Here is a 27,076-nt window from a genome sequence, read left to right as displayed (position 1 = left end):
TCTAGAATCTGCAACTGCTTATAATACTGTGTGAAATGTCTTGATATTGATCCCTGTGGCCACCTCCTCCTACGTCACAGAGGAGCCGCCACTTCACACTCACATACACTTATCACGCTGCCACCAACCACACACATATATCTGACTCCTCAGACAATGGTATGGATTTTAAAAATAAAAATGATTGTTTATTGATACAACATAAGAGATAGCAAATCACAGTATAAACTAAATAAGGCAATCAATATCATAAAGTATCCCCTCATACACTCTCTCACACAGACCTTCACTAACACAGTACCTCATAACCTGCACATGCCCTAAGTCCCTAACAAGACCCTAACCAAGTCCCTCTCTAGTCCCTATCTGCCTCACACATCATTCACTTCCCCCTTATATACCTTAGCTCCACCCCCTGAAGTCCCACCTCCTGTCCTGCCATAGGCAGATGAACTCCAGCCATAGCATTGACAGGCAGGTGACATCATCGCAGCCGTCACATACCTTCCCCCTTATAAAGTTGTTTTGCGGTGAAAAGCTAAAGTGCTTTTCATCCCAAAACAACTGCACATCAATTATAACAATACACACCCCATTACAATACATAACATAACCTCATAACATTTTTATGCATAAACATATCTTTTAAATATACTTACTTTCCAAATAACAATTCACAGATAACAATGCAATCACAATAACATTATACAACCTTTCACACTTAGTTATAATTTTTAAGAGTTCATGTTTATTCATCCGTCGTCTTCAGGTCTTCGGGATAAGGCGTCTGCAACGCAGTTCATAGTCCCTTTGACAACCTTAACCTCAAAGTCGTAGTCCTGCAAAAGAAGCGCCCACCTCATCAGTTTACTGTTCAGTGCTTTCATAGTCTTTAGCCACATTAGAGGTGAGTGCTCAGTGCACAATATGAAGTGTCGTCCCCAGATGTAGGCTTTTAATTTCTGGATCGCGTACACGATGGCCCAACACTCTTTCTCGATGGTAGACATATGCTTTTCTCCTGGTTGAAGTTTCTTGCTTAGGTAGGACACAGGATGTTGGTCTCCGTTGTCATCATGTTGACCCAGCACCGCTCCTACCCCGGCGTTAGATGCGTCAGTATAGATGATGAATTCTTTGTTGAAGTCAGGAGCATGCAACACAGGGTGGTTGGTTAATGCTTCTTTCAGTCTCCCAAACGCCACCTCGCAGTCTTGGGACCAGGGAACACGGTCACTGCTCCTTTTCTTCATCAGCTCAGATAAGGGTGCAGCGATCTCACTAAAGCTGGGAATAAATTTCCTATAGTACCCTACCAGACCTAAGAAGGATCTTACTTTCTTTTTAGTATTGGGTCTGGGCCATTTAAGGATTGCATCTACCTTGGTCTCTAGGGGTTTGATAAGGCCTCCCCCAACTCTATGACCCAAGTACTTCATCTCAGGGCTTCCTAGTTGACACTTACTGGCTTTTACAGTTAACCCAGCATCTTTTAATCTCTGTAATACTATTTCCAAATGACATAGGTGATCCCGCCAGGTGTTGCTAAAGATCCCTATATCATTGATATATGCCACAGTAAATGCACTGAGCCCTTGCAAAGTTTTGTCCATTAGCCTTTGAAATGTAGCTGGTGAATTTCGAAGGCCAAAACTGAGGACCCGGAACTCATACAGGCCGAAAGGACTACAAAATGCGTTTTTTTCTTGGTCTCTAGGGTCTATTCTAACTTGCCAGAACCCTTTAGTTAGGTCCAAACAGGATATGAATTTGCAACCTCCAATAGTTTCAATTAGGTTATCAAGCCTGGGCATGGGATAAGCATCAGGTTTAGTTACTGCATTTAACTTTCTGTAGTCTACACAGAACCTGACACTTCCATCTGGCTTGTCCACTAGAACTATAGGGGCTGACCACGCGCTAGACGAGGGCACAATAATTTGATCTTTCAGCATTTCATCTAGCTCTTTGCGTACTTTTACAACATAAGGACCAGTTACTCTGTAAGGAGTTACAGATTGAGGGGAAGCAGTCCCTGTATCAATTCTGTGCAACACTTCCTTGGCAACACCAGGTTTGTTGGAGAACACTTCTTGATACTTTGTAACTAATGTTCTAAGATCACTTTGCTGTTCACTGGATAGAGCAGGGCTGATCTGCACCTCTTGTGGGTTGAACTTTTGTTGACCCCTCCCTTCCCAGAAGGGTAACTCATGTTCCTCTTTTCCAGCTGCTTTCATTGCAAACAGCACATTTTTCTTTTCTCTATAATATGGCTTAAGAGCATTGACATGAACGACCCTCCTGCCTAAACTTTCGTCTCCCTCAATAATATAATTGAGGTCACTCATTTTATGAATGACTCTATATGGACCATTCCATCTTAGTTGTAATTTGTTCCCCTTAATGGGTTTCAGCATGAGAACCTCATCCCCAGGATTGAACTGACGTTCTCTTGCCTTTTTGTCATACCACAGTTTCTGTTTGGCCTTTTTAGTTTTTAAATTTTCAACAGCCATATCCAGATTTCTTTTGAGGCAGTTCATTAAGGAGTCAATATAAGTGACTACATTTTGGGGATCTTCTTCAATACACTGTTCCCAATTTTGCTTGATTAGATCAAGCGGTCCCCTCACATGTCTCCCAAATAATAGCTCAAAAGGGCTGAACCCAGTACTCTCCTGTGGGACTGATCTGTAGGCATATAAAAGTAGCTGTAATTTTTGGTCCCAATTATTTGGGTTCTCAGATAAATAAGCTTTAATCATCCTTATGAGGGTCCCATTGAATCTCTCTGTTAACCCATTACTTTCCGGATGATAGGGAGATGTTTCTAGGTGTTTTATTCCACAAATCTGCCATAATCTCTTCATAAATTTGGAGGTAAATGATGTTCCTAAATCTGTGATAATCTCTGAGGGGAAACCCATCCTACTCATATAGTCCACCAAAGCATCAGCTACGGTATGGGTCTCAATGTTTCTCAAAGGAATTGCCTCAGGGTATCTCGTGGCATGGTCCACAATGGTTAGAATAAATCTGTTCCCTCTCTTAGTGACTGTGGGTAATGGTCCTATAATATCCACTCCTAAACGTTTAAAAGGCATTGAAATTACTGGTAAAGGGCACAGTTTTGCTTTAGTCTTGTCACGGTTATGACCCTGTTTCTGGCATACATCACATCTCTGACAGAAAATTCTAATATGTTTTCCCATTTCAGGCCAATAAAAATTTTGGGATATCCTCTGTTTGGTCTTATTTATACCCAAATGTGCTGCGAAAATGTCTGCATGTCCCTTTTCCAGAATCATGGGACGATATTTATCAGGTACAACCAACTGACTTTTAACCTCAGGTCCCCCTTTTGAAATATTGATCAGTTTTTCTTTATAAAGCAACCCACGTTTGATAATGAAACGTTCAGGACATTCAAGGGATAATTCTTTGTCCTCCACTTTTTCAAAACAAATCTTTAAAGTGGGGTCTGCTATCTGTTCTTTGGCGAATATATTTTTCTGAGGTATTTCTAAAGAAAACGCCTCAGCTTGGGGTATATTTTCCTCTTTCTCTTGCGATTCAGTACCATTTCTTGCAGCCTTAATTTGTTCTGATTGTGATCATGTAATCACCAAGGCACTTTTGACATGTTTTGATAAATCAGTACCAATAAGGACTGGTGTAGGAATTTGAGAAGAAACCCCAACTCGCCAATTACCCCGCCATCCTTGATAATTAACTAAAACTTCCGCCACAGGCAAAATCACTACCTCCTTCCCAATCCCTTTGAGAGTCAGGTGCTGATTAGGAATTATACATTTCTGAGGTACAATGTCAGAGTGGCAGATGGTAACTTGGGAGCAAGTGTCTCTTAAGGCTGTATAGTTGTTTTCAAATATTTTTATTTTGTCACCAGCTGATTCAAGTAACTGAGAATTAGTCTGAATATATAAGCAGTGTCTAATCTCAGCTATAGGCAGATTTTCATCATCGCTTGAAATCTGCTCACTCAAAGTATCAATTTCAGAGGTCTTAGCTGCCTCTGTTTTCATTTCCATGGTTACAGAGCTACCTCTAGAGGGAGTCATCTGACTGTTCTGTATGCAATATACAGACTTGGTCTCTTTTAAATTCACTTTCTGAGGAGAAATCTCTTTATTTTGTTTTGTATTAAAACACTGGGAAGCAATGTGTCCCCTCCCCTGACAAGCGAAGCAAATTTTCTCTCCCCATGAGCTTTTGCCAGCAAATCTTTCTGATTTTTCTTTTCCCTTCAAAACCTGGCTCTTGGCCTGGCTCTGTCCTGAAGGCTTTTCAACAAAATGGCCGCCCATTTTAGGCTGGCCCTAAACTAGCCCTTTGGAGTGCTTAGGGTCCCATGTCTTCCTTATGTATTATCCCTCAGAATTTACAGGTCCCCTTATTTGCGAAATAAAATCAGCAATCTGAGCAGCCTGTTTAATGTCTGAAGGTTTCTTTTCCTGTACCAAATATTTAAGTTCACCATGGAGTAAGGAATAGAACTGCTCCAATCCTATAACATTTTTTAATTGTTGAAATGTCTGTACATTCTCCTGTGCTAGCCACCGGTCCAAACATTTTTCTAAATTAAAACCAAGCTGTGTGTAAGATTCATCTGCTTTCTTTGAAAGTTTTCTGAATTTCTGTCTTAGGTGTTCTGCATTAATGCCAAATCTAGTAAAAACCATCTTTTTAAACTCTGAATAATCTTTACTGAATTCGATTGGCATATCAGCATAAACTTCAGCCATTTTCCCACTAATTAGAGACCATAAAATTATCATTTTCTCTGATTCACTGACAGAAAAATCTGAGCATGTTCTTTCAAAAATCGTAAGGAACGATTCAGGAGAGTCCCCTTGTTTATAAGAAGGAAATTTCTTTAAATCTGCTTTTGATAATTGGCCCTCTTCCAGACTAGAATTTCGGTTGTTGTTATTATTCTGGTTCATCAATTCCAGCCTTCTAATCTCAAAGGCCATACGTTCCTTCTCCAGAGCAATTTTCTCCCTCTCTAACTCAGCCTCAATTTTTCTCTGTCTGTCCTCTTTCTCTACTTCTAATTGCCTCATTCTTTCCTCTTTTTCTAATTGTTTCATCCTAAATTTATGTTCCTGGGCTAATTTAATTTTCCTCAGTTCTGATAACTGTTCACTAGTAAATTCTTTCTCCTGCACTGAGGCAAAACGGTCCTTTTCGCCATCAAACTCATCTCCAGACCTTTCAGACATCTCTGGAGATTTTGGCTCACTTTCAGCCATTTTACTGCGCGTTAAAGGCATGTTACTTGCGCAAAAGGCTCCTTACTATTTCCAAGCCTCTGTGTAAAAACACTATTTTCCTTTCTTGTGCTAAGGTCTGATATTTATTAGCAGTGTATTCCAGCTGATCTAACTGGACTAGTAACTGTAACTACGCTTCTCTGGCGTTTTCTTCTTCCCCTTCTGCTGGGCCTCTTGCCAAACTAAGGATACTTTATTTTATATTTCTGCCTTTGGCTGCCTTTAGTTTCACCACAGCTCTACCCACTCACAGGTGCTGTTTATAATGGAGATCCCTCAGCTTTGCTGCCCTTGGTCTGTCCCCTCGGAGTTCACCTAACTCTGGACACTCTGACCAAATCACCACAGCCTCTGCTTTTGGGCCACTCTCACTCACAAAATTGACACCACAGAGCTCATATATTTTATTTATTTTATTTTTATTTATTTAGTGGACTTATATACCGCCCCATAGCGCTACAAGCACTCTCCGGGCGGTTTACAATTTTAATTATAAAGGCTACACATTGCCCCCCCAGCAAGCTGGGTACTCATTTTACCGACCTCGGAAGGATGGAAGGCTGAGTCAACCTTGAGCCGGCTACCTGGGATTTGAACCCCAGGTCGTGAGCACAGTTTTAGCTGCAGTACAGCGTTTTAACCACTGCGCCACGAGGCCCATATATCAGTTCTTCCACTCTGAAGCTTAAGCGCCTCTCCACTAAATTTGCTCCCCTTGAGTCATATTCTAGAGAGTTACCCACGCTTTACACTTCAGGTGACCCTAACTGAAATCCTTTTGCTCTGGTCACTTTGGCCAAGGCTTTTCTGGACAACTCGTATCCCAACCGCTGGACACCAGTTTTATTGTGGCCACCTCCTCCTACGTCACAGAGGAGCCGCCACTTCACACTCACATACACTTATCACGCTGCCACCAACCACACACATATATCTGACTCCTCAGACAATGGTATGGATTTTAAAAATAAAAATGATTGTTTATTGATACAACATAAGAGATAGTAAATCACAGTATAAACTAAATAAGGCAATCAATATCATAAAGTATCCCCTCATACACTCTCTCACACAGACCTTCACTAACACAGTACCTCATAACCTGCACATGCCCTAAGTCCCTAACAAGACCTTAACCAAGTCCCTCTCTAGTCCCTATCTGCCTCACACATCATTCACTTCCCCCTTATATACCTTAGCTCCACCCCCTGAAGTCCCACCCCCTGTCCTGCCATAGGCAGATGAACTCCAGCCATAGCATTGACAGGCAGGTGACATCATCGCAGCCGTCACAATCCCAAAGCCCTAATGACTACGGAGACCACTGAAATGTGTTTCATCCACAAGCAAGATGTTTCGATTGCCAGGTCTCTGTACTTTGTTAGTTTTTCCAATTCTTTATTTTCATCTCTGGCATCCCCTGGAATTGCAATGTCAATGATCCAGACATTTTTACATTCTGTTACTACTATGTCTGGTGTGTTATGTTCAAAGTTTCTATCAGTTTGAATCCAGAAATCCCACAATATCTTGACTTTGTCATTTTCTGACACTTTCTCTATATGGTGTTCCATGGGTTTTGGAGGCTGGCAAGTTGTTGTTTTTTTCATAATGAGCAGTGCACTAATTTTGCCACTCTATCATGTCTAATTTTGTAATCTGTGAAATCTTTGCACATTCTCAAATGAGGTGTGACAGTTTCATCTTTTTCTCAGCCACCATTTGCTATTAGCACTAATTCCTTGAATCTTAGCTTTCATCACATAAATTTGGAATGCTTGTCCCTGTGCAGCAATCAAGCCTTCAGTTTCTTTCTTAATGATCCCCAATTTCAGCCATGCCCATGTTGAATTATCATCATGCCTTCCATTAATATTTCTCAGATGTTGTCCATCAAATGGTTTATTTTCCAACTATTTATTTTCAAATACAGTGGTGCCCCACATGATGACGATAATCCGTACTGTCAAAATCGCTGTACAGCGAAATCGTCGTCATGTGAAAATAAAATCCCCATTGGAATGCATTGAAAACCAGTTAATGCGTTCCAATGGGGAAAATACCTGCTCATCCAGCAAAGATCCTCCATAGGGCAGCCATTTTGTGAGTGCTGATCAGCAGTTTTTAATGCCTGTCTTCCGAAACAAGGGTCGGAAAACAGCGGGAAGCCATTTCAGAAACCCGACGATCAGCTGGGAAAACCATCGTCCAGCAAAAAAACGTTTCCCGAAGCAGGGACCTAATCATCGTTAAGCAAAAAAACCCCATAGGAACCATCGTTTTGCTATCACTATAGCAATCACAAAAAAGTCGTTGTCAAACGATTTCGTCGTCATGCGGGGTCATCGTAATGCGGGGTACCACTGTAGTTGTTTCTTATATTGAGCCTTCATTTCTGTTGTTTTCAAAATATTCTCAGTTTTCACTGCTTTCAGTAATTCATCTCAATTGTAATAATAAAATATTAAGGCTTCTTTTTTCCTCCTCTACTACCTCCTGTATTTGCAGTAATCCATCCAATTTTTCATGGTAAATATAATCTATCTACATCACTTTTTGGATATAGTGTGTGATGCATGTTCATTAGTTTCCATGTTTTTCAATCCAATTCTTCTAATTCATTTTGGACCCAATCACATATGAGGTGTGACAAAGTTTCATCTTTTTTCATTCCAGCTGGGTATCTGATTACTGAAACTGTCCATGTGTTTATGGCTTTGATTGTACTTCCACCATTCAATTCTAAATTTAAAATTTTTTGCAGTCTTTTGATGTACAGTGGTGCCCCGCATAGCGACGTTTAATCCGTTCCGGATTAATCGTCGCTATGTGGAAACATCGCTAAACGGAACAGAAAAACCCTATGGAGCCCAAACTCACCGTTCAGCGAAGATCCTCCATAGCGCCGCCATTTTCACTCCCTCGGTAAACGAGGAAACCGCACGAAAATGGTTGTGGCAGCCATTTTGGGCACCCGGCGGCCATTTTGGAACCACCAATCAGCTGTTTAAAAAACAGATCATTGCAATGCGATATTTTGCCCATTAAAACATCGCAATGCGATCGCATTAGCGATCTAAAAAAATAGATCGCTATGCGGATTCGTCGTTAAACGGTGCACTCATTATGCGAGGCACCACTCTATTCCCTTTCTGTCACTTTAACTTTTGTGTGCAGAATGTTATATGCTTCTAGTATTCCAAGGTATTTATAATCCTTATCATTTTATAATATTGCCATTTATAAAAACTCTTTTCCATCTATTTTTTGGATCTTGCCATGTTGTGTAGACAGAGCTGCACTTTTGTTAATTCCAAATTTCATTTGAATATCTTGGTTAAATATTTGCACTGTGTTTAGCAGTGATTCTATCTCAGTGTAACTTTTTGCATATAATTTTATTTAAAATTACATGGGGATTAGTGAGATGTTAAACAGTAGTGATGACAAAGAATCCTTTTGAAGTATTCCTCTTTTGATGCTAACTTCTGCATTTTCTTCACCATAGGCCATTAAGACAGTTTTCCATTTTTCCATGTTCTGAATATTTTTACTAATCCCCAAAAATTTTAAGCAGGTGTTAATCCAGCTGTGAGGCAATGAGTCAAGTGCCTTTTTATAGTCTATCCAGGCCATATTAAGATTAGGTTTTTGTCTTTTTGCATTCTTTAATATCATTTTATCAATAAGCAACTGGTCTTTCATGCTCTTGACTTTTTAAAGTTCCCTTTCTGTTCAGCTAGGTATCGGGAGTAAGTAATTATATATTGATCTTGCAAGCGCTCCTGTGAGAAACTTGAACATTGTTGGAAGGCATGTAATTGGTTGATAATTACTGAGTTCACTGCCCTTTCGACAATCTTTTATCATCAGAAATGTGTAGCCTGTTGTCATCCTATCTTCAGTTGTAGAGTTTTGAAGTAAGTGATTTAATTGCACTGCTGTGTGTTGATGGATTTAACCAAATGATTTAACCAAAATTTGTGCAGCTCATCTGATCCAGGCGCACTCCAGTATTCCACAGCCTTTACTTGCCTCTTAGTCATTTCAGTTGTTATTGCAATATTATCAGTCTGTTTTCCTTGAGTTTCTTTACAAATGTCTTTAATCCAAGAGGCATTTTTGCTATGTCTCGTTGAGCTTTCCCAAATATATTTCTTAAATTTTAGAACATGTTTACATGGGCCTAATTTCTTTTGCTCTGCATTTTCTCCTAGTGATTTATAGAATAGTTGGTTATTTCAAAATTGCATGTTTTCCCTATATTGTTTCAAGCATCTGTCATATCTTTCAATTTCTTTGCTTTGGCTGTTAGCCTGTTGTTTTAATTCTTCAGTAGTTTCAACAACTGTTTTCCTTTCTAGGTCATATCTTTTGCATAGCTTTTACTTTTTCATTTTTTAATTTTTAACCCTGTCAGGTGCTTTTAGTTACCAATATCTGCACATAATTTGTTTTTGTTTTTTCCTAGCCAAATTTTTTATTTTGGAGTGGCAGGAATTTTGAAGCTTGTAACCAAGTTCCATGGTTATTATGGTAGTTACGCTATACACGAGCTGGTTTATTTCCTTTAACATACTGGTTGGGATTGTTCTGATTACTACATTTGCATCTGTCAGTAGATCTTTCAGTGGTTTATTTTATACTTCGCTCAAAATGGGGAGCCTTTATCTTTCTGTATTTTGGCTAATATGGTACACTATTTTTTCCCTCAGTGATGTCTGCCATTCTGGCAACTAATAATTTCTGGTTTGTTCCATAAATTGATCTTCTACTGATATATTCTATTCCACATCATCATCATTATCACCACCACCACCACCACGAAACATTCAGAATATTCACTTTAATTCTCCCAAACATGTGGGGTGTGTGGATGTGCATGTGTGCACGTATGCATGCATTTCAAAGTCCCAACTGTTTTTCCTCGTGGGACATTTTCTAACATTATCTGAAATAAGCACACACATAAAACATTGTGATTCCTCAGCCTCCATAATTCACACAATAGGTCAGTAGCAGGATCATCACTGCCTCCCCTCAATTTCCTAGCTCTAGTTTTCTCACACAAAACCATAAAAGGATTGCAGAGGCAGGACCAGAGGAAAAAAGGGCAGGAAGAGGCAAGGCCAGAGTAAGGAAGGAAGGAAAGAAGAGGGGGCTGTGGGCTGATATGCTTCTCATATTGAAACAATTATGAACAGTGAACTCCCAAATCAATCTGCAGCCCCTCTGTGAGCACTGACTGTGATTTCAGGCTACGAATCACATTGCAGCAAAGCTGAAATATTCCAATTCAGCTTTCCAATGTAGTCACACCCTGAGATTTACCAAACTGTTCATTAGAGATGGGGATATTTGTATACAAATAGCCCCCCCCAGTGCAGACAACGAGGGTCCGGGCCCCTGGGGTCAGATTGTCCACTCATGATTTTGCTGCTGCCACAAACTCCACGGAGCCTTCCTATATCTCCATTGCTCACAATGGATTAGTCACTCTGCGACCTGGCAGAGAGGCTCATCATCCCGTCTTCTGACAGGACTGGCTAATCTATCACGAGCAACAGAGCAATAGGAAGGCTCCGTGGAGCTCGCGGCAGCAGTGATAACCCTCGTTATCTGCATCTGTGGGGGGATATTCGTATAAAAATACCCCCTTCTCTACTGTTCATCATTTGTCTTGTTAGTTTTATTCAATCAGTGTTGTGAAGCCTCAGATAAAATCAACAATGAGAACTAATACCACATGCATATTGTCATTGTTATGCCTCCCCTGTTCAATATGAATCATGAATTTTATGACATTTTATGTTATTTTGGCATAATGGGCACCACTTCCTGTCTCACTTTATTTGCTTCATTTTTTATCACTCCCTTGAGACTCAAACTGCAGCAACAGATCCCTGAAGTCAGCACCAGATTCCCTTTCAAAACAAAGCTGGACAAGCTGACTACTGCAGAAAGCATGCATCGGTTTGCCTTGCAAAAGCGAAACCATCTCTTGTTGTTATTTCGACTCGCATATCACCCCACAGTGCTAGAACACTCTCTGGGTGGTTTATAAAATAATTATGCAAACAACAACTTCTACTGTAACAAGTGTTACATTAGTATGAATACAAATGAAGGAACAGGTGATCCCTTTGTTGGACTGCTAAAAAACAAAAACATACAGCAAGCTTTCAATGATGATTTTGTTGAGTTTCAAAAAGAAGGCAGAAGGGGGAAACACGGGTGGGGGTGTCAGAGTGCTTGGTAGCTCTTTGTTTAACAAGTTGGGTGATAAATTCCAAACTACTGGTTTAGGAGGATTTTGAAACCACACTCTCTCCCCAAAGGCCTCTTGCAGATGGCAACTATCTCCATCTAAGAAGCTAAGCCTTGCCCCATCAACGGTCATGAGACTTTGAGACTTTAACAAAAGCATACAATTTTGGAACTACCCATAAGAACTTGGTGCCGAGGAATATGAATTATCATGGCTGTGCAGTTTTTATTATTATTATTATTTTCGTGGTCCAATAAAAGGACCACCTGTTCCTGCATTGGTATAGTTTTGGGGGCCACGTGGCCTTTTCCTGATCTTTTCTGAACATTCATAAGAATATACACCATGGAATGCTCCAGTTACATAAAGAAAGAGCCATTGCTCCCAGTGGAGATCAAAAGAAAGGGATGGTTCACACTGAAGAGTAACTGGCTTAACCTCTGTTCTCATTACCTTAAAGTTGGATGGGTAACGTCAGCAGGTCTAAGGGAGAACTTAATCTCAAGAATCCATAGTGGGCTCACACCCTCACAATCAAAACTGGAGAGCAATGCATATGTGTGATTTTTTTTCACTCTTTAAAGAAAGCATTTGCTTGCTTCAAATAAATTTTACCAATCTGCCACTGAGTTTTGTCAATAAACCGTTACTATGCATTTAATGCAAGCAAAATGTTTACTCGAAATGAAGGAAAGTTTCCAACTTGTGGCAGGGTTTGCCATTAAAATCTGGCAGCACAGTTGAGGGGCAGCCCATGAGCCACATGATTCCCACTTCTGTCCCAAAACAATCTGCCCTGACCAATAGGTATTCTGAAGAGGGGAGAAACAAATGTCTGGGAACATCAGAGAATGAAACTGTACTTTCTTAATTCATAAACTGTGGGAATCTGATGGGCAGAACACTCTGAAGCTCAGCATTAGTCTTGTACTGTACTGACATAGTTTGCAACAATCGTATTTTAGATTATTTTGTACCACTTTTCATCCCTAACAAAAGCCCCTCAAAAGGCTCACATAATAGCAAAATCAAATTGCCAAAATTAAAACTGAAACCTTAAAAATCACTAGGATCAAATTTAAAGCCTTAAATTGTATCTTAAAAACGAGGTGGCTGAATAATGTTTCATTGGTCCCATTAACACTATCAGGGATGATGCCAGCCATTTTTAAAACAAGGGAACAAACACAAAAAAGTCCCTGTTTCACAATCCCACAAAATAAGCCTCTTCTAGAGATGGGACATATGACAGGGCCTCTGAAAACTGTCTCAAACAATTGTTGGTATTCTACCCAAGAGGTAGCTGAAGAGTCTTGTGGCACTTTAACAACTGTTTGGCACAAACTTTGTGAACTCACATCTGATGAGGTAAAATGTAATCCACAAAAGCTGATGCCATACATAACATCTAAGCCTTTAATATGCCTTGAGTCTTTATTAACAGAATTCAGAATAAAAAGCTTTGTCTTGCCCTATTTAATCTGATGTTTAACTTTACCAGAGAAAAGAGAACAACCATATACCATGTTCCCCCCAAAATAAGACAGGATCTTATATTAATTTTTGCTCTGAAAAATGCATTAGGGCTTATTTTCAGGGGATGTTTTATTTTTCCCATGTACAGTGGTGCCTCGCATTGCGACGTTAATTCGTTCCGCAAAAATCGCTGCAGAACGAAAACGTCGCAATGCGGAATTAAAAAGCCCATAGAAACGCACTGAAAACCCTTCAATGCGTTCCTATGGGCTGGAAACTCACCGTTCAGCGAAGATCCTCCATAACGTGGCCATTTCCGGTGCCTCTTAAGCGAGGAATCTGTCCCAGAAAACAGCGGGCGGCCATTTCGTTTACTCAGCCAACATTTTGAAACCGCCGATCAGCTGTTTTAAAATCATCGCTTTGCGATGCTCCCTGCCCTGAAGCAGGGAACCAATCATCGCAAAGCGAAATTCCCCCATAGGGAATATCGCAAAGCAATCACTTTTGCGATTGCAAAAAATGTGTTGCAAAGCGATTGCATCACTAAATGGAGCGATCGCTATGAGAGGCACCACTGTACAACCATCTACATTTATTCAAATACAGTCATGTCACCTTCTTCTGGTTGTTGCACAATGGTGGAGGGCGAGGCTTCACTTAACAGGGCTTATTTTTTAGGTAGCGCTTATGAGCATCCTGAAAAATCATACTAGGGCTTATTTTCAGGTTAGGTCTTATTTTCTGGAAACCAGGGTACATGTAATCAACTTTAAAAGGGACAGTTCTGGGTTGTGCATCACTCATCAGTGATCTAAGCAAATTAGAGAAGCATAAAATCCGTTGATATTAAGGCTTGCTCTCTGTGAAGAGAGAGAACTGAAGAGAAAGCAAACATTTATACTCTCTTTTGCTAATCTTCTGACAAAAGAAATGTCAGGGCTTCCACAAACACACAAAACTATGTTTTCAACACTATTAGCGTTCACCTGTTCATGGTATTAAACAGGTGGCTTAAAGTCACACCCTTCCTTTATTGCCTATGCAGAGGCAGCCTCAAACTCTTCCGAAGCACAAAACAATGGCAAGGAGAAATGAATCATTCCTATTGAGGAGAAATAAATAGCTCTCTTTCTGTTAAATGGCTATGCCAGAGTGCTTTGAAGTTTATTATGGATCATGGGCAGTTTGTTATGTAGTCTGAAAGAGGTCATTAAAGCCTTGTGGGTCTTTTGCTTACAACTAAGAGTACTAATGTGTTGTTTTTTTCTCCTTTGCGCAGGAGAAAAAGCCTGTCAGACAGAGTAAGCCACATGAGAAGAACCTTAGCTTTACTCTGTACATGCAGAAAAAAACACACTAAAGCTGTCAATATAAATGATGCACTACAATGGTGCAGTAGTGCGATCTACTTATCAGTAAGTCCCATCTCCTATGATCTCACTAAGCATCCTTGGGAAAGATACTCACTCTTAACTTCAGTATCCCTAACTGAAATATGCGCAAAAATAATATTGGCTCACATTACAGGAATGCAATAAGGATTGCTGCTAGGTGATACATATCATAGTTCTGAACACGTGAAATATTATACAAGCCTTAAAATTATTATTTTTAATATCATTCATTGTTCTGATTATTAGGCTAACTGAATATTCTGACAGATTAAGAGAAGTTGAATAGTAAGTGATTTATTTTGACAGTTAAAAAAAGTTCATTCTCCTTCCCCAAACAATATGGCAAAAGGGAGAAATTTCACTTTATTTTGTCATAAGTATTCACAGACATGAAAGCATTAACTTCCAACAGGCTATAGAGGATCACAAACATCCAGCTACATTTTTCTATCTAAGCTCATGGTGTCTGAGAAAATAACACTAGAAACTCTTACTAGAAATTCTTAATGTTCTGAATCAATAGCCAATTTCTGTGCTCCTGAAGTAATATTATATTTAATAACTGAGACAGATGTATTTGAATCAAAGCCACACATGTTTTCAGCATATTCAGTAACTAAGTGGATTATCAATTTGGTCATACCTTTCCTGCATCAACAAGTTCAGTTATATCATCCAGCGAAGGACCACTTGAACTGAATAGAGCCCAATGGTAATGGATTCCTGTACAAAGATGCTGGAATAAAAATCAGATACAAACATAGCAAAGTCAGCCATGAAAAGTGGGTGAGAAGGACTAATGTCCCACAAGAATAGACAGTGGCTGTCTACATATGTCAATGACAGAAATGGGGAAAATGGTTTTCTTACCATACCTTTATTGTTTTTGCACCAATGGTCAATCCACTCCGAAGCATGCCATCTGCTACACCAAGCCTGTCTACATTCACTAAGAAGGGAGTCACCAAAGTTACATATTTGGCCCCCGACCACTTCTTGAGGAGACTGGGAGCCCATTGTTCAGTGGATCCACCAACGCTGTCTAGGATAAAATCAAACCTGGATGGAAAAATAAACAGTGAATATATGGCTAAGGAAATGCAATCACAAAAGGCTCCAAAATTAATTTTTAAATCTGAAAACAAATTTTAAAACAAAATATAGATACAAAGGGCAGCAGTACTAGAATTGATCTCCTGTCAGTATGAGCAAACTACAGTCCTATCAACGCGAATGGGGTGAGCTACTGAACTATAGTGACAAGCTGATCAGATGAAATATTCTGTCTAGTAAAGGGAACAAAATCTACACTGTTGAGGATAACTAACACTAAGAAGAGCAAATCCTCTGGAAGATCAGTGTGATGTAGTGCTTAGAGTGTTGAAATAAGTCTCAGGAGAACTGGCTCAAATCTGTTCACCACAACCATGAAACACAGTGGGGGATTTCGAACGAGTCACTATCTTTCAGCCTGACCTACCTCACAGGGCTATTGTGAGGATTGAGTGGGCCACCTTGGCCTCAGTGAAGGAAAGTCAGGATATAAATGCTATTTAACAAAATATGCTTTGTTTATTGTTAATTTATTTGAATTTCCCCAGATAAGCAACTAGATATGCAAAATCTCCCAACAGTAGGAAAATTCTGAGGGAGCGTGTAAGACCCTTGTAAGAAAGCCCTTTTTACACAACAGGCTGATTTTTCAGAAACATTTTTTCAAAAATGAACTGCTGGATAGCTCAGTCGTTTTGGCATCTGGCTGTGGAGCCGGAGGTTGGGAGTTTGATACCCTGCTATACCTTTTTGACAAGGGCTGGGCTCCATGATCCACAGAGTCTCTTCCAGCTCTGTAGTAGTAGCAGTAAATTGTGAAGGTTCTGGGTTCCAGCTTCAAAGCAAGACTTTTTTGTGTAATAATTGTTCAGTGCAGAGATTTAAAAGGGATTCTCTATACCCTGAGACCTAACCTGAAAATAAGCCCTAGTATGAATTTTCAGGATGCTCATAATATAAGCCCTACCCCCAAAATAAGCCCCCGTTAAGTGAAACCCCATCCTCCATCATTGTGCAGCATTGTTCAGCAACCAGAAGATGACATGACTGTAAAATAAAACATCCCCTGAAAATAAGCTCTAATGCAGTTTTTAGAGAAAAAATTAATATGACCCTGTCTTATTTTCAGGGAAACACAGTAGTTAGCAACTGTGTCTCTGACTGCAGTCTACATGTGCAAATGCTTTATCTTCAACCCAGAATTGTTCTGTTCTACAGAGCAGTTAATTAAAATCCCAGCTTTCCAATACAACAATCAGATACAGGCAACCTGTCCAAACCAGCCCAAAATTAACTGGCTGTCTTGGGTCTGAAAAGTTCTATCACATGCTGCTGGCATAATTTAACTACATTGATACATACTGTGGTAATCTTTTGAGCTGTGCTTTCATACTTCCAGACTTGTAATCAATCACATCATCAGCTCCAAGACGTTTCACCAGTTCACTGGCATCCTGAGAACAGACTGCAGTCACGTGAGCACCCCAAGCCTTCAGTAACTGAAAAAGATCAGGACAGAAACAGTCAAGCAAAGAGCAGCTGCTCAGACATTTTGCCTACAAATCCCACAAAGCACCTCCCTTCCAACGGTCATCAAAGAGAGTCTTTTGAGATGAAAAAAAAATCATACCACTGTTTGTAGCAATTTGGGGTCAAAATATGAAGAGTGTTTTTTCTAAATCAGAACAACCATCCATTTAGTTCTGCACCTAGTTCAAACTGTAGCTCATTGTGTGTTTTCTTCAAGAGGCCCAAAATCAATAACATACACTTTCTCCCTGCTAGCCCATCTGAGCAAGGAAGTCCTAGCTGCCTTGGACATTTTTAAGGAGAAAGGCAGAAAATTTTAAATAAATAAATAAATCACCCATGATAACCTAGGTAAAGCAAGTAGAGCTAGGGGTATTTATATTTATATACAAATACAGTATGAATACCCCCGCACAGATGACGATAACGAGAGTCTGGCACCAGGGGTGATTATGGTGTATTTGCAGGCTGCAAAAAGGTTAATGAACTCTACCCAGCCACAAGGATCAGTGATTGCTGCACACAAAAGACTAGCTAACGACACCCACCCATCAGTCACAGTGACAGATCATCTTCCCCCCTTATGACAACAATACACCCATAACAAAAAACACGCTGATCACCATAGTCACCCAATCTCTTGAAAAGGACAACAAACGGATCCCACAGCTACAAATACTCAACTATCCCATAGACTACACCAGAACACAGACAGAGTTCTAACTCCTGACCTCTGAAGATGCCGGCCAGAGTCTAGCAAAACGTTAGGAAGAGAAACCTCAAGAACATGACCAAACAGCCCAAAAAACCTACAACAATCAAATAATGTCTTACTTGCCAAAGCTATATAAACACAATAGACAGAACCTCTCATCCATAAATAATCAAAATAAATCAGCAGCAAAACAAAATGGCCTGTTACAGATCTTTTTCCAGTAAGTTGTTGTTTTCAGAAACCACAATCATTCCTCTACTATTTCCTTTTAACATTTGCTGGCTGTAAACATAATAACCCATACGAAGTATTCATATGTAGCATTCTGCTAACTATACACACAATTTCCCAACAACTCTTACAACAACCCAGTAAAACAGGTCAGTGTTATTGCAGTGACTTGACTCAGGAGTTGATGTATGAGCTGAACTGAGCTGAGAAGTTCCTGCCTCACAACTCCTTACAGCATCACAGGCATGACAATCAGACAATCATGATATGCAAGTGGCAATTGTTGTTACGCCTCCAACTTATGGCAACCATATGAATGAGTGGTCTCCAAAATGTTCTGTCCTCAACAGCCCTGCTCAGCTCTTGTAAAACTAAGCTTGTGGCTTCCTTTAAGGAGTCAATCCATCCCATAATTTGCCCCGCCTATTTTCCTGCTGCCCTCAAGTTTTCACAGCATTGCTTTTTTCCAGTGAATGCTGCCTTCTCATGATGTGCCCAAAGTAGAACTATCTCAGCTTCATCATTTTTGCCTCCAGAGATACCCTGTTTCCCCCAAAATAAGACAGGGTCTTATATTAATTTTTTGCTCCAAAAACGCATTAGGGCTTATTTTCAGAGGATGTTTTATTTTTGTCATGTACAACCATCTACATTTATTCAAATTCAGTCATGTCATCTTCTGGTTGCTGCACAGTGGTGGATTTCACTGGGATTTCACTTAACTAGGGCTTATTTTTGGAGTAGGACTTATATTACGAGCATCCTGAAAAATCATACTAGGGCTTATTTTCAGGTTAGATCTTATTTTAGGGGAAACAGGGTAGTTCTGGTTTGATTTGATCTAGGACCCACTGGTTCATCTTTCTTTCCAGGATATCCACAAATTTCTCCTCCAGTATCATATTTCAAATGAATCATTTTTTCCTCCAGTCAGCTTTCTTAACTGTCCAGCTTTCATATCCGTACATGGTGATTGGGAATAAAAGAGTGGGGATGGTCTTGTTCTTGGTCTCTGGAGAGATATTTCAACATTTGATTATATTTTCTAATTCCTTCATTGCTGCTCTTCCACTTCTACTGATTTCTTAGCTGCAGTCTCCATTTGGACAGACTGAACTGAAATACACAAAATCTCTGTTTCAGTTTCTTCTACACACTAATGTTGTGTAGTTCTTCTGTAGACATGCTTTTTGTCTTTTTATATTCAACTGTAGTCTTGCTTTGGCCCTTTCTTCTTTCACTTTCAAGTCATTGCTATTTCTGCCAATAAGATGGTGTCAGCTGCATGTCTTAAATTATTGATATTTCTTCCACCAATTTTTATGCCTCTTTCCTCTGAATCTTATCCATCTTTTGATATAAGTTCTGCATATAGACTGAACAGACAGGGAGATAAAATACACCTTTATCTGACACTTTTGCCTATAGGAAAGCATTTTGTCTCTCCATATTTTGTTCTAACAGTAGCTTCTTGTCCACAATACAAGTAACACATCAGGACTACCAAGTGCTAAGGCACACCCATTTCTTTCAGGACAACCCATAGCTTCTCATGATCCACAGTCAAAGGCTTTGCTGTAGCCTATAAAGCGCAGACTGATCTTCTGAAATTCTTTGGTGCAGTCAGATAGCAAGTAGATATTTACAATATGAACTTGATGCCTCTTCCTTTTTTGAATCCAGCAGAGCTACTACTCTGGGCGGCTAACAAAGGAACATCAAAATAACATAATAATAGAAATAAGCAAACAGCAAAAAATAAAAAAACTCCTAAGAATATAAGGTAAAAGTCTTTGTTGCAACATCTTGAGCATCATGGCTGTTGTGGGTTTTTCGGACTCTTTGGCCGTGTTCTGAGGTTTGTTCTCCCTAACGTTTCGCCAGTCTCTGTGGCCGGCATCTTCAGAGGACAGCACTCTGTGCTCTGGTGTAGTTGGCTTGGGAATGGAGTATTTATGGCTGTGAGATGGGCTTTTGTCTTTTCTGTAGATGGGTGATTAGTGTGTCTTGTTGTGGGTGTACTGTTATGAAAAGGAGATTGTCTGTCACTGTGATTGATGGGTGTCATTAGCTGGTCTTTTATGTGTAGTGATCCCCAGTCCTTGTGGCTGGGTAGAGTTCGCTGAACTTTTGCACGCTGCATTTTTGAGAGCTGGGAGCCAAGTTTGTTGAGTTTCAAACTTTCCTCTTTTTTGTTGAAGTTCTGCTGGTGCTTGTGGATTTCAATGGCTTCCCTGTGCAGTCTGACGTAATGACTGCTGGTGTTGTCCAGTATTTCGGTATTTTGAAAAAGGATTTCATGCCCAGTTTGTTTTAGGGCATGTTCAGCTATTGCAGATTTTTCTGGTTGTTCTAGTCTGCAGGGTCTCTCATGTTCTTTGATTCTGGTGTGGATGCTGCGTTTTGTGGTTCCAATAGATATCTGGCCACAACTGCAAGGTATCCGGTATACTCCTGCAGTGGTGAGGGGGTCCCTTTTGTCTTTTGCTGACCGTAACATTTGTTGTAATTTTGTGGTGGGCTTGAATACTGTTTGTAGGTTGTGTTTTTTCAAAAGTTTCCCCATGCGGTTCGTGACCCCTTTGATGTATGGCAGAAATACTTTATTTGTGGGTGACTGTTTTTCTTCTTCAGTTCAGTGTTGTTTTCTTGGTTTGATGGCTCTTGTGATTTCATTTTTGGAGTAGCCATTTGCCTGTAGGCCCAATTCCTACATCAAAGACTCAGGACATTTCATAAGCAAGATCAGCACCCTAAAACTCAACCCTGTTGTGGCCAGGTATATATTGGAACCACAAAACAAAGCATCCACACCAGAATCAAAGAACATGAGAGACACTGCAATATTCATATGGAATAATCCTGTATGTGAATACTTAGAAGGCCCTCTGAGTTAAATCAGACTTAATCCAAGGTAGAAGTGTGTAAACTTGCAGTTTAAGTCGCTCATTTCATTCCAGTGAGCCTCTAAATCATCAACTGAAATACCACCAGTCACAAATTTACCTGTATTACAAAGGTACCAACTCCACCTGCCGCACCAAAGATCAATACTCTATAAACAAAACAAAACAAAAATCCTGGTTACGAGCCAATTGTGATGATGATAGATAACATTTGTATCCTACCTTCATACAACATAATGCTCAACGTGGTTTACAGTACTCATAAAACGATAAAAGTAAGAAAAAACAAATCATAAAACCAGTTAAAATCAAACAAAACCAACCCTACCATGAAATACATTGAAATTAATTAAGTATAAAAACAGTCAAAAATATCACAGTAGATTAGACATTACACACCAGTTTAAACAGATGTGCTCCAACAGTTTTTGTAAAAACAATGATAATGGAAACTGACTGAAATTTTGTTCCAGAGACTGAGAACCCTGTAGGGAAAACCCCTTCCTATGTGCCTGTTAGTCAGGCCTCTGCAACTGTTGGCATTCTTAAGAAGGCCTATCCTGCAGATCTTAACATTTGGACAAGCTCACAAGACAGGGAGCCCCTCTGATAGGCAGGCCCGAAGCCATTTAGGGCTTTAAAGGTTAAAGCCAACACCTTGAACTGGGGTGGGTAAGCAACTGGAAACCAGTGAAGGTCTTTCTGTTTCATGGTCACATGACTGTGATACTTACTGGGCAATAGCATATAGCAGTGGTTCTTAACCTTGGGTGACTCAGGTGTTTTTGAACTGCAACTCCCAGAAACCTCAGCCAGCACAGCTTCTGGGAGTTGCAGTCCAAAAACACTTGTGTAACCCAAGGTTAAGAACCACTGGCATATAAGATTAAATCCTCACAGGTGTGTTTGGTGGGGACACAGGAGAGGGCATTCTCTGTTGCTACTTCGAGATTCTGGAACTCCCTCCCACAGGAAGCCAGGCTGGCCCCATCTTTGCTGTCCTTCCACAAGCAGGCAAATAACGTTTTTTTCAGGCAAGCTTTCCCTTAATTATTAGCTGCCTGGGTGGAGTTCTACGTGGTGTAGAAATGTTTTAAAAAATAAATATTTTTTTTTAAACCAGCAATCAATCAAAGTTTATTCTGATGAAGTCCTCATGGTGCAGATTTGTTTCTGAATAGTTTTATCAAAGCACCAATGTATCGGAATGAAAAGATAAACTGCAGGCGACTTAACCCAGACAGACAGGCAAGGGCAACATTGCAGAATTCCCAGTAAAAGGCAAATCTTACAGAATACCTCTAAGCCAGGGGATAAAATATAAGCTAGCTAACGACAGTAGTATCTAATCTTCATGAGCTATCAAGTCAATTCTGACTTATGACAATCTGTTTTTTCCAGGTAGAGAATAGTCAGAAATGGTTTCCAATCCCTTCTTCTGGGCTCATCCTGGGATTGTGTAGCTTGCCCAAGACTACATAGCCTGACTCTTATCCTAGGAGGCACAGTGGGGAAATCAAATCCCCAACCAGATACCAAAACCACTGAAATAACCAGCCAGCTAATAGTATTGAAAACCAAAGTATATACTTGCATTCCTTAGGACATGAATTCATCACAGCCTTCCTCTGCCTAGAAACAGAGGTCAGGAACAAAGAACTCACATACTCTAAAGAGATACACTAGCCTTTTGCAGTTTGTTTCTGTAAGACTCAGTGCAAAAACAGGAACTCAAGTTCTGTAGTTCCTGGTACAGAAGACATTGACAGCACATGGCTAATGGAAATGTAAACAATGAACAACTTGGAAAAACACTGCAAAAATTATAACAATGAATTTTTTATTTCACTGCATAATCTTCTTAAGCCTGATGGAGCAGGATATATTAACATTTTAACAAGCTGATTTTATTATTACAATTCTTTCACCAAAATTACAATGAACAAAATCCAGTGCATCTCAAGATGCCATGTTACTAAACCTGCACCTACAGAGGTTTACTACATAATGGAGAAACTTGCCTATCTTGAGTACAGTAAACAGAAAGTTTGAACCTCTCATTCTAAAAAAATCTCACCCCTGATCTCTTTACATCACTGAGGGTCACTCACCTTTTATTGCTACAATTATTCTGATTTAGACCCCCAACCTCTTTCACTGCAGACCATGCTGTCAGACCAACATAAGGCATAGAAGCAGCTTCAATGTGACTGAGATTCCTGGGCTTTCTGGATACCTATATTGAAAGAAAGAACACATTCATTTATATTCAAAAAGGCAAAAGACTCATCTCCTGCCCTGCAAGATAAATGTTAATTTCAACACCTGAAGTTTGTCATGACTACAAGCTTAAACGCTAGGGAAAAGGATTGTACTGTGCATACTTTTTCCTACACAGGTGTAAATATTGTTTTACACATGCGTAAAAAATAGTCATATGCAATGTTGTTTACAGATATGAATAAATATTCATAAAAACTGAATATTAGTCAGATAAGGTGGGGGAATAATTTATTTGAAATATGGTGTTGTAGCAGAGCTTTGCAGATACCACGGACCACTAGAAAAACAAATAAGTGGATATTACAACAACTAAAGCTCAAACTTTCTTTAGATGCAGAAGTTATTAACTAAGGGTATCATACTTCGGGCACATCACAAGAGAAAGTCAGTGGAAAAGACAACAATACTACAGAAATATGAAGGCAGCAGAAAAAGAGGACATAGGAAACAGGAGATGGGTAGATCCAACAAAGGAAGTCCCACCATTGAGTCTGCAGAGGTGAAGCAGAACTGCGACTGACAAAAGCCTCTTGAAGTTACTAAATCACAGGGGCGCCAGAAGTAGGAAGCAAGTTGATGGCAGGTAACATTAACCTACTTGTCACCTTGGGGCCTGCTACAATTAGAATTAATAGGGAGTAATTGTGCCCTTTTTCCTTCACACTGCTGCACAACACTACACTGTAAGTATGGCAATCAAGCCTAGAAACATACTTCAGTCTATGACACTTGTCAGTTCTATTCTACTGTACCTCTAACTCCCAGTCCTGAGGTCCTAGTGCAGTGCTTTATTTACCTGGCTGAGAAAATTAAGGCTGTGCTCATTCGACTGTCATCCCTTGTTCTTTCCTCCCTTCATCACTCTTCCAAGGTTAAAAAGCAGTCAAGGAAAGAAAGTTTTGCTCTAAAATGCTGTAAAATGTTATATACATTGTACAAAAGTTCATATTTTCTTAGTTTTTGCATGCATGTGCATGTTATCTCAAAGCAAACATTTTGTGTTATTACCTCATTGGAACTTGCTACAACAAATTCTGCTAAAGTTCCTTGCTTCCAAGGTGAAATTGCTGCCCATACCTGAAAAGCAGAGATTACAGTTCAAATATTTAGCGATGCAAGCACAGCAGGTAGCATTTTGGCAAAGAATTCAATTTTACAGGATCCAGAAGATCATTTAGTTAAGAAAAGGAGAAATTCATTGCACATTTCTTTTTCTATCTACTTTTTCCCATACTGTAAAGTAAAGGTAAAGGTTCCCCTTGACAATTTTTGTCCAGTCGTGTTCGACTCTATGGGGCTGTGCTCATCCCCGTTTCCAAGCCATAGAGCCAGCGTTTTTTGTCCGAAGACAATCTTCCGTGGTCACATGGCCAGTGCGACTTAGACACGGAACGCTGTTACCTTCCCACCGAGGTGGTCCCTATTTATCTACTTGCATTTGCATGCTTTCGAACCACTAGGTTGGCGGGAGCTGGGACAAGCGACGGGAGCTCACTCCCTCGCGTGGATTTGATCTTACGACTGGTTGGTCTTCTGACCCTGCAGCACAGGCTTCTGCGGTTTAGCCTGCAGCGCCACTACGACCCATTAATACAGTACCTCCTTTAGCGGATGATCCTCCTATTTCTGCTAAAAGTCCTTACATCATAATCATCACCACTACTGCTATTACTCTTTGATTTATACATTGCCCTTCTTTGTCAGAGCTCAGAGTAGCTAACAATTTATACAAAAACATCCTTAAATACAATGCAAGGAGCAAGATTAGGAGACAGAGATTTTTCTGTAATATCTACAACATCTAGCTTGATACCCTGTGCTCAGCTAAGAAGCAGCAACAGCAAACTGAACTTACGTATGTGGGTTTTCTGGTTTTTGTATTCTTGAAGGCTTTCACGGCTGGGATCCGATGGCTGTTGTAGGTTTTCTGGGCTGTTTGGCCATGTTCTGAAGGTTTTTCTTCCTAACGTTTCACCAGTCTCTATGGCCAGCATCTTCAGAAGACAGGAGTTAGAACTCTGTGTTTTGATATCCCACATACCCCAGAATACAGAAAGCGTTCTAACTCCTGTCCTCTGAAAGTGCCAGCCACAGAGATTGGCGAAATGTTAGGAAGAAAAACCTCCAGAAACAGCCTGGAAAACCTACAACAACTTTCTGTTTTTTGTTTTTTACTAAGATTGGGGACTTAATACAAAATAACACCTGATCCTTCCTACTAACATTACCTCATCTCCAGGGCTGAAATATTTCACATTCAGTCCACATTCCATCACAACTCCAGAAACATCTCGGCCAAGTGTTAGAGGGAATTCACTGCCTGTAGGTTTGATGCGTATTGGATCTCGCCTCATATTTAAAGCAGACGCTCCATAGCCACCTACCAAATAATAAAGAAAATCAAAAGCACAACACAGAAAATAGGTCTCTTTATTCACTCCAACATTCCCCTTTTTATATCAATGCATATAATTCTGCAGAGAACTGGCCCTAGTACTCTCCTTTTTTAAACAAGAAATTAAAACTGAGACAAACAGAAACTTAATGGTTCAGAGAGTGAGTGAAATAAGGCATTTAGTTTGCTGGTGCAATGTATTGTTTTACTTTCACATCAAGGGTTGGGTGTGGGTTTTTGGTTTTGGGGCCTGCAAAGCCACCAGAGTGGTCCAAAGGCTGTCCAATGGAGCTCACAGCAAAGAAACTAACAAAAACAATCAAGTTTTATAACTGTATTTTTCCCTGTGTTTGTGTATCCCTGCTTTTGGTTTTGAAAAACATCAATAAGAGACAAGTACACAACCACATCATTTCATTTTTGAAACTAATAACTCTTTACAAAAATAAAACACCCAGATTACTTAGCATGGACTGATGTACTGCAAATTTTCCACTTTTTTATTTATTTATTTATTTATTTATTTATTTATTTATTTATTTATTTATTTATTTATTTATTCATTCATTCATTCATTCATTCATTCATTCATTCATTCATACCCCGATATATCTAAATATTTACAAAAAAATTTAGTCATGCCATTTAAGGTGTCAGATAGCACTAGTCTAATCAGCTATTTTCATTACTTTTTCTAAGAAAAGAATAATAATACAATAATACAAGAGATGAGTTAGAAGCATTACAACCAAAATATGCAATATAAAACAATTAGGTCCATTAAAGATGAATGGTAGGGAGCATGAGAAAAAAAATCATATTGACCACCATTGTCACTGAACGTTATATGAACCACCCATAATACTTATAGCTCATTTTATAATTTCAAAGTTATATGCACATTTCATATATTAATATTCTCAACCAGCATATACGATAGGTCTCATTTAATTAAATGATAGTGTATACAAGCACTTACTTCGCATGCTAACATCAAAGGGATTTAAACCTGCGGCATGGACTTTAAGAATTACTTCATTAGGGTAGTTGATTACAGGAAAAGGCATATTATCTGTGAATCGCAGGACGTCATTATTTCCATAACTGTCAATCACCCAGGACGGCATTATTGTACATCTTTGACAGGAGGTGTGAATGCCTCGACTAAGAATTTGCCACCTAGACGAACTTTTCCCTGTTCCAGAACAGGTCACCCCAAAACCAGGCCAACCCAACAGCTTTCTAAACACTTTCCTACACGCTGGGTGTCCTTTCACAAACATCCTTATAAATAAAAGGGAGACAAAAGAATACAAAACCACTTTTAACACCCCGGTCTTCGAATATTGGTGAAAACACCTGAAACTCAGCCTTTGTTTCAAATGGGAACGCGCAGTCCTGAACTTTTAAAAAATAACAATATTTTAAGCTTTATCATCGGCCTTCTAATGGAGGAGGGGAAAGAAGCAGAAGAAGGGGATAAACAAAGAGAAAGGGTTCTCTCTTCCTGAACTGGGAAGTG

General features: G+C 39.7%; 1 protein-coding gene across 1 annotated transcript in view; it reads right to left on the bottom strand.

Annotated features, from left to right (window-relative positions):
• Positions 1–26,956, bottom strand: part of RTN4IP1 (reticulon 4 interacting protein 1) — a 31,384-nt gene extending 4,428 nt beyond the window's left edge. The window contains exons 1-8 of the mRNA XM_020813349.3: positions 26,534–26,956; positions 25,388–25,539; positions 24,168–24,236; positions 22,988–23,112; positions 20,977–21,025; positions 16,857–16,993; positions 15,317–15,500; positions 15,085–15,177 (exon numbers count right to left, since the gene is read on the bottom strand). Coding sequence (XP_020669008.3) covers positions 15,085–15,177; positions 15,317–15,500; positions 16,857–16,993; positions 20,977–21,025; positions 22,988–23,112; positions 24,168–24,236; positions 25,388–25,539; positions 26,534–26,837 — 1,113 coding nt within the window. The 5' untranslated portion in view covers positions 26,838–26,956. The remainder of the gene's footprint in view (positions 1–15,084; positions 15,178–15,316; positions 15,501–16,856; positions 16,994–20,976; positions 21,026–22,987; positions 23,113–24,167; positions 24,237–25,387; positions 25,540–26,533) is intronic.
• Positions 26,957–27,076: the final 120 nt, after the last annotated feature.

The sequence above is a fragment of the Pogona vitticeps genome, chromosome 1 (assembly GCF_051106095.1).
Source record: "Pogona vitticeps strain Pit_001003342236 chromosome 1, PviZW2.1, whole genome shotgun sequence".
In the NCBI taxonomy this organism is placed as follows: domain Eukaryota; kingdom Metazoa; phylum Chordata; class Lepidosauria; order Squamata; family Agamidae; genus Pogona; species Pogona vitticeps.
Note: the sequence above shows the minus strand (reverse complement) of the source record. Positions and strands in the feature narration are given on the sequence as shown.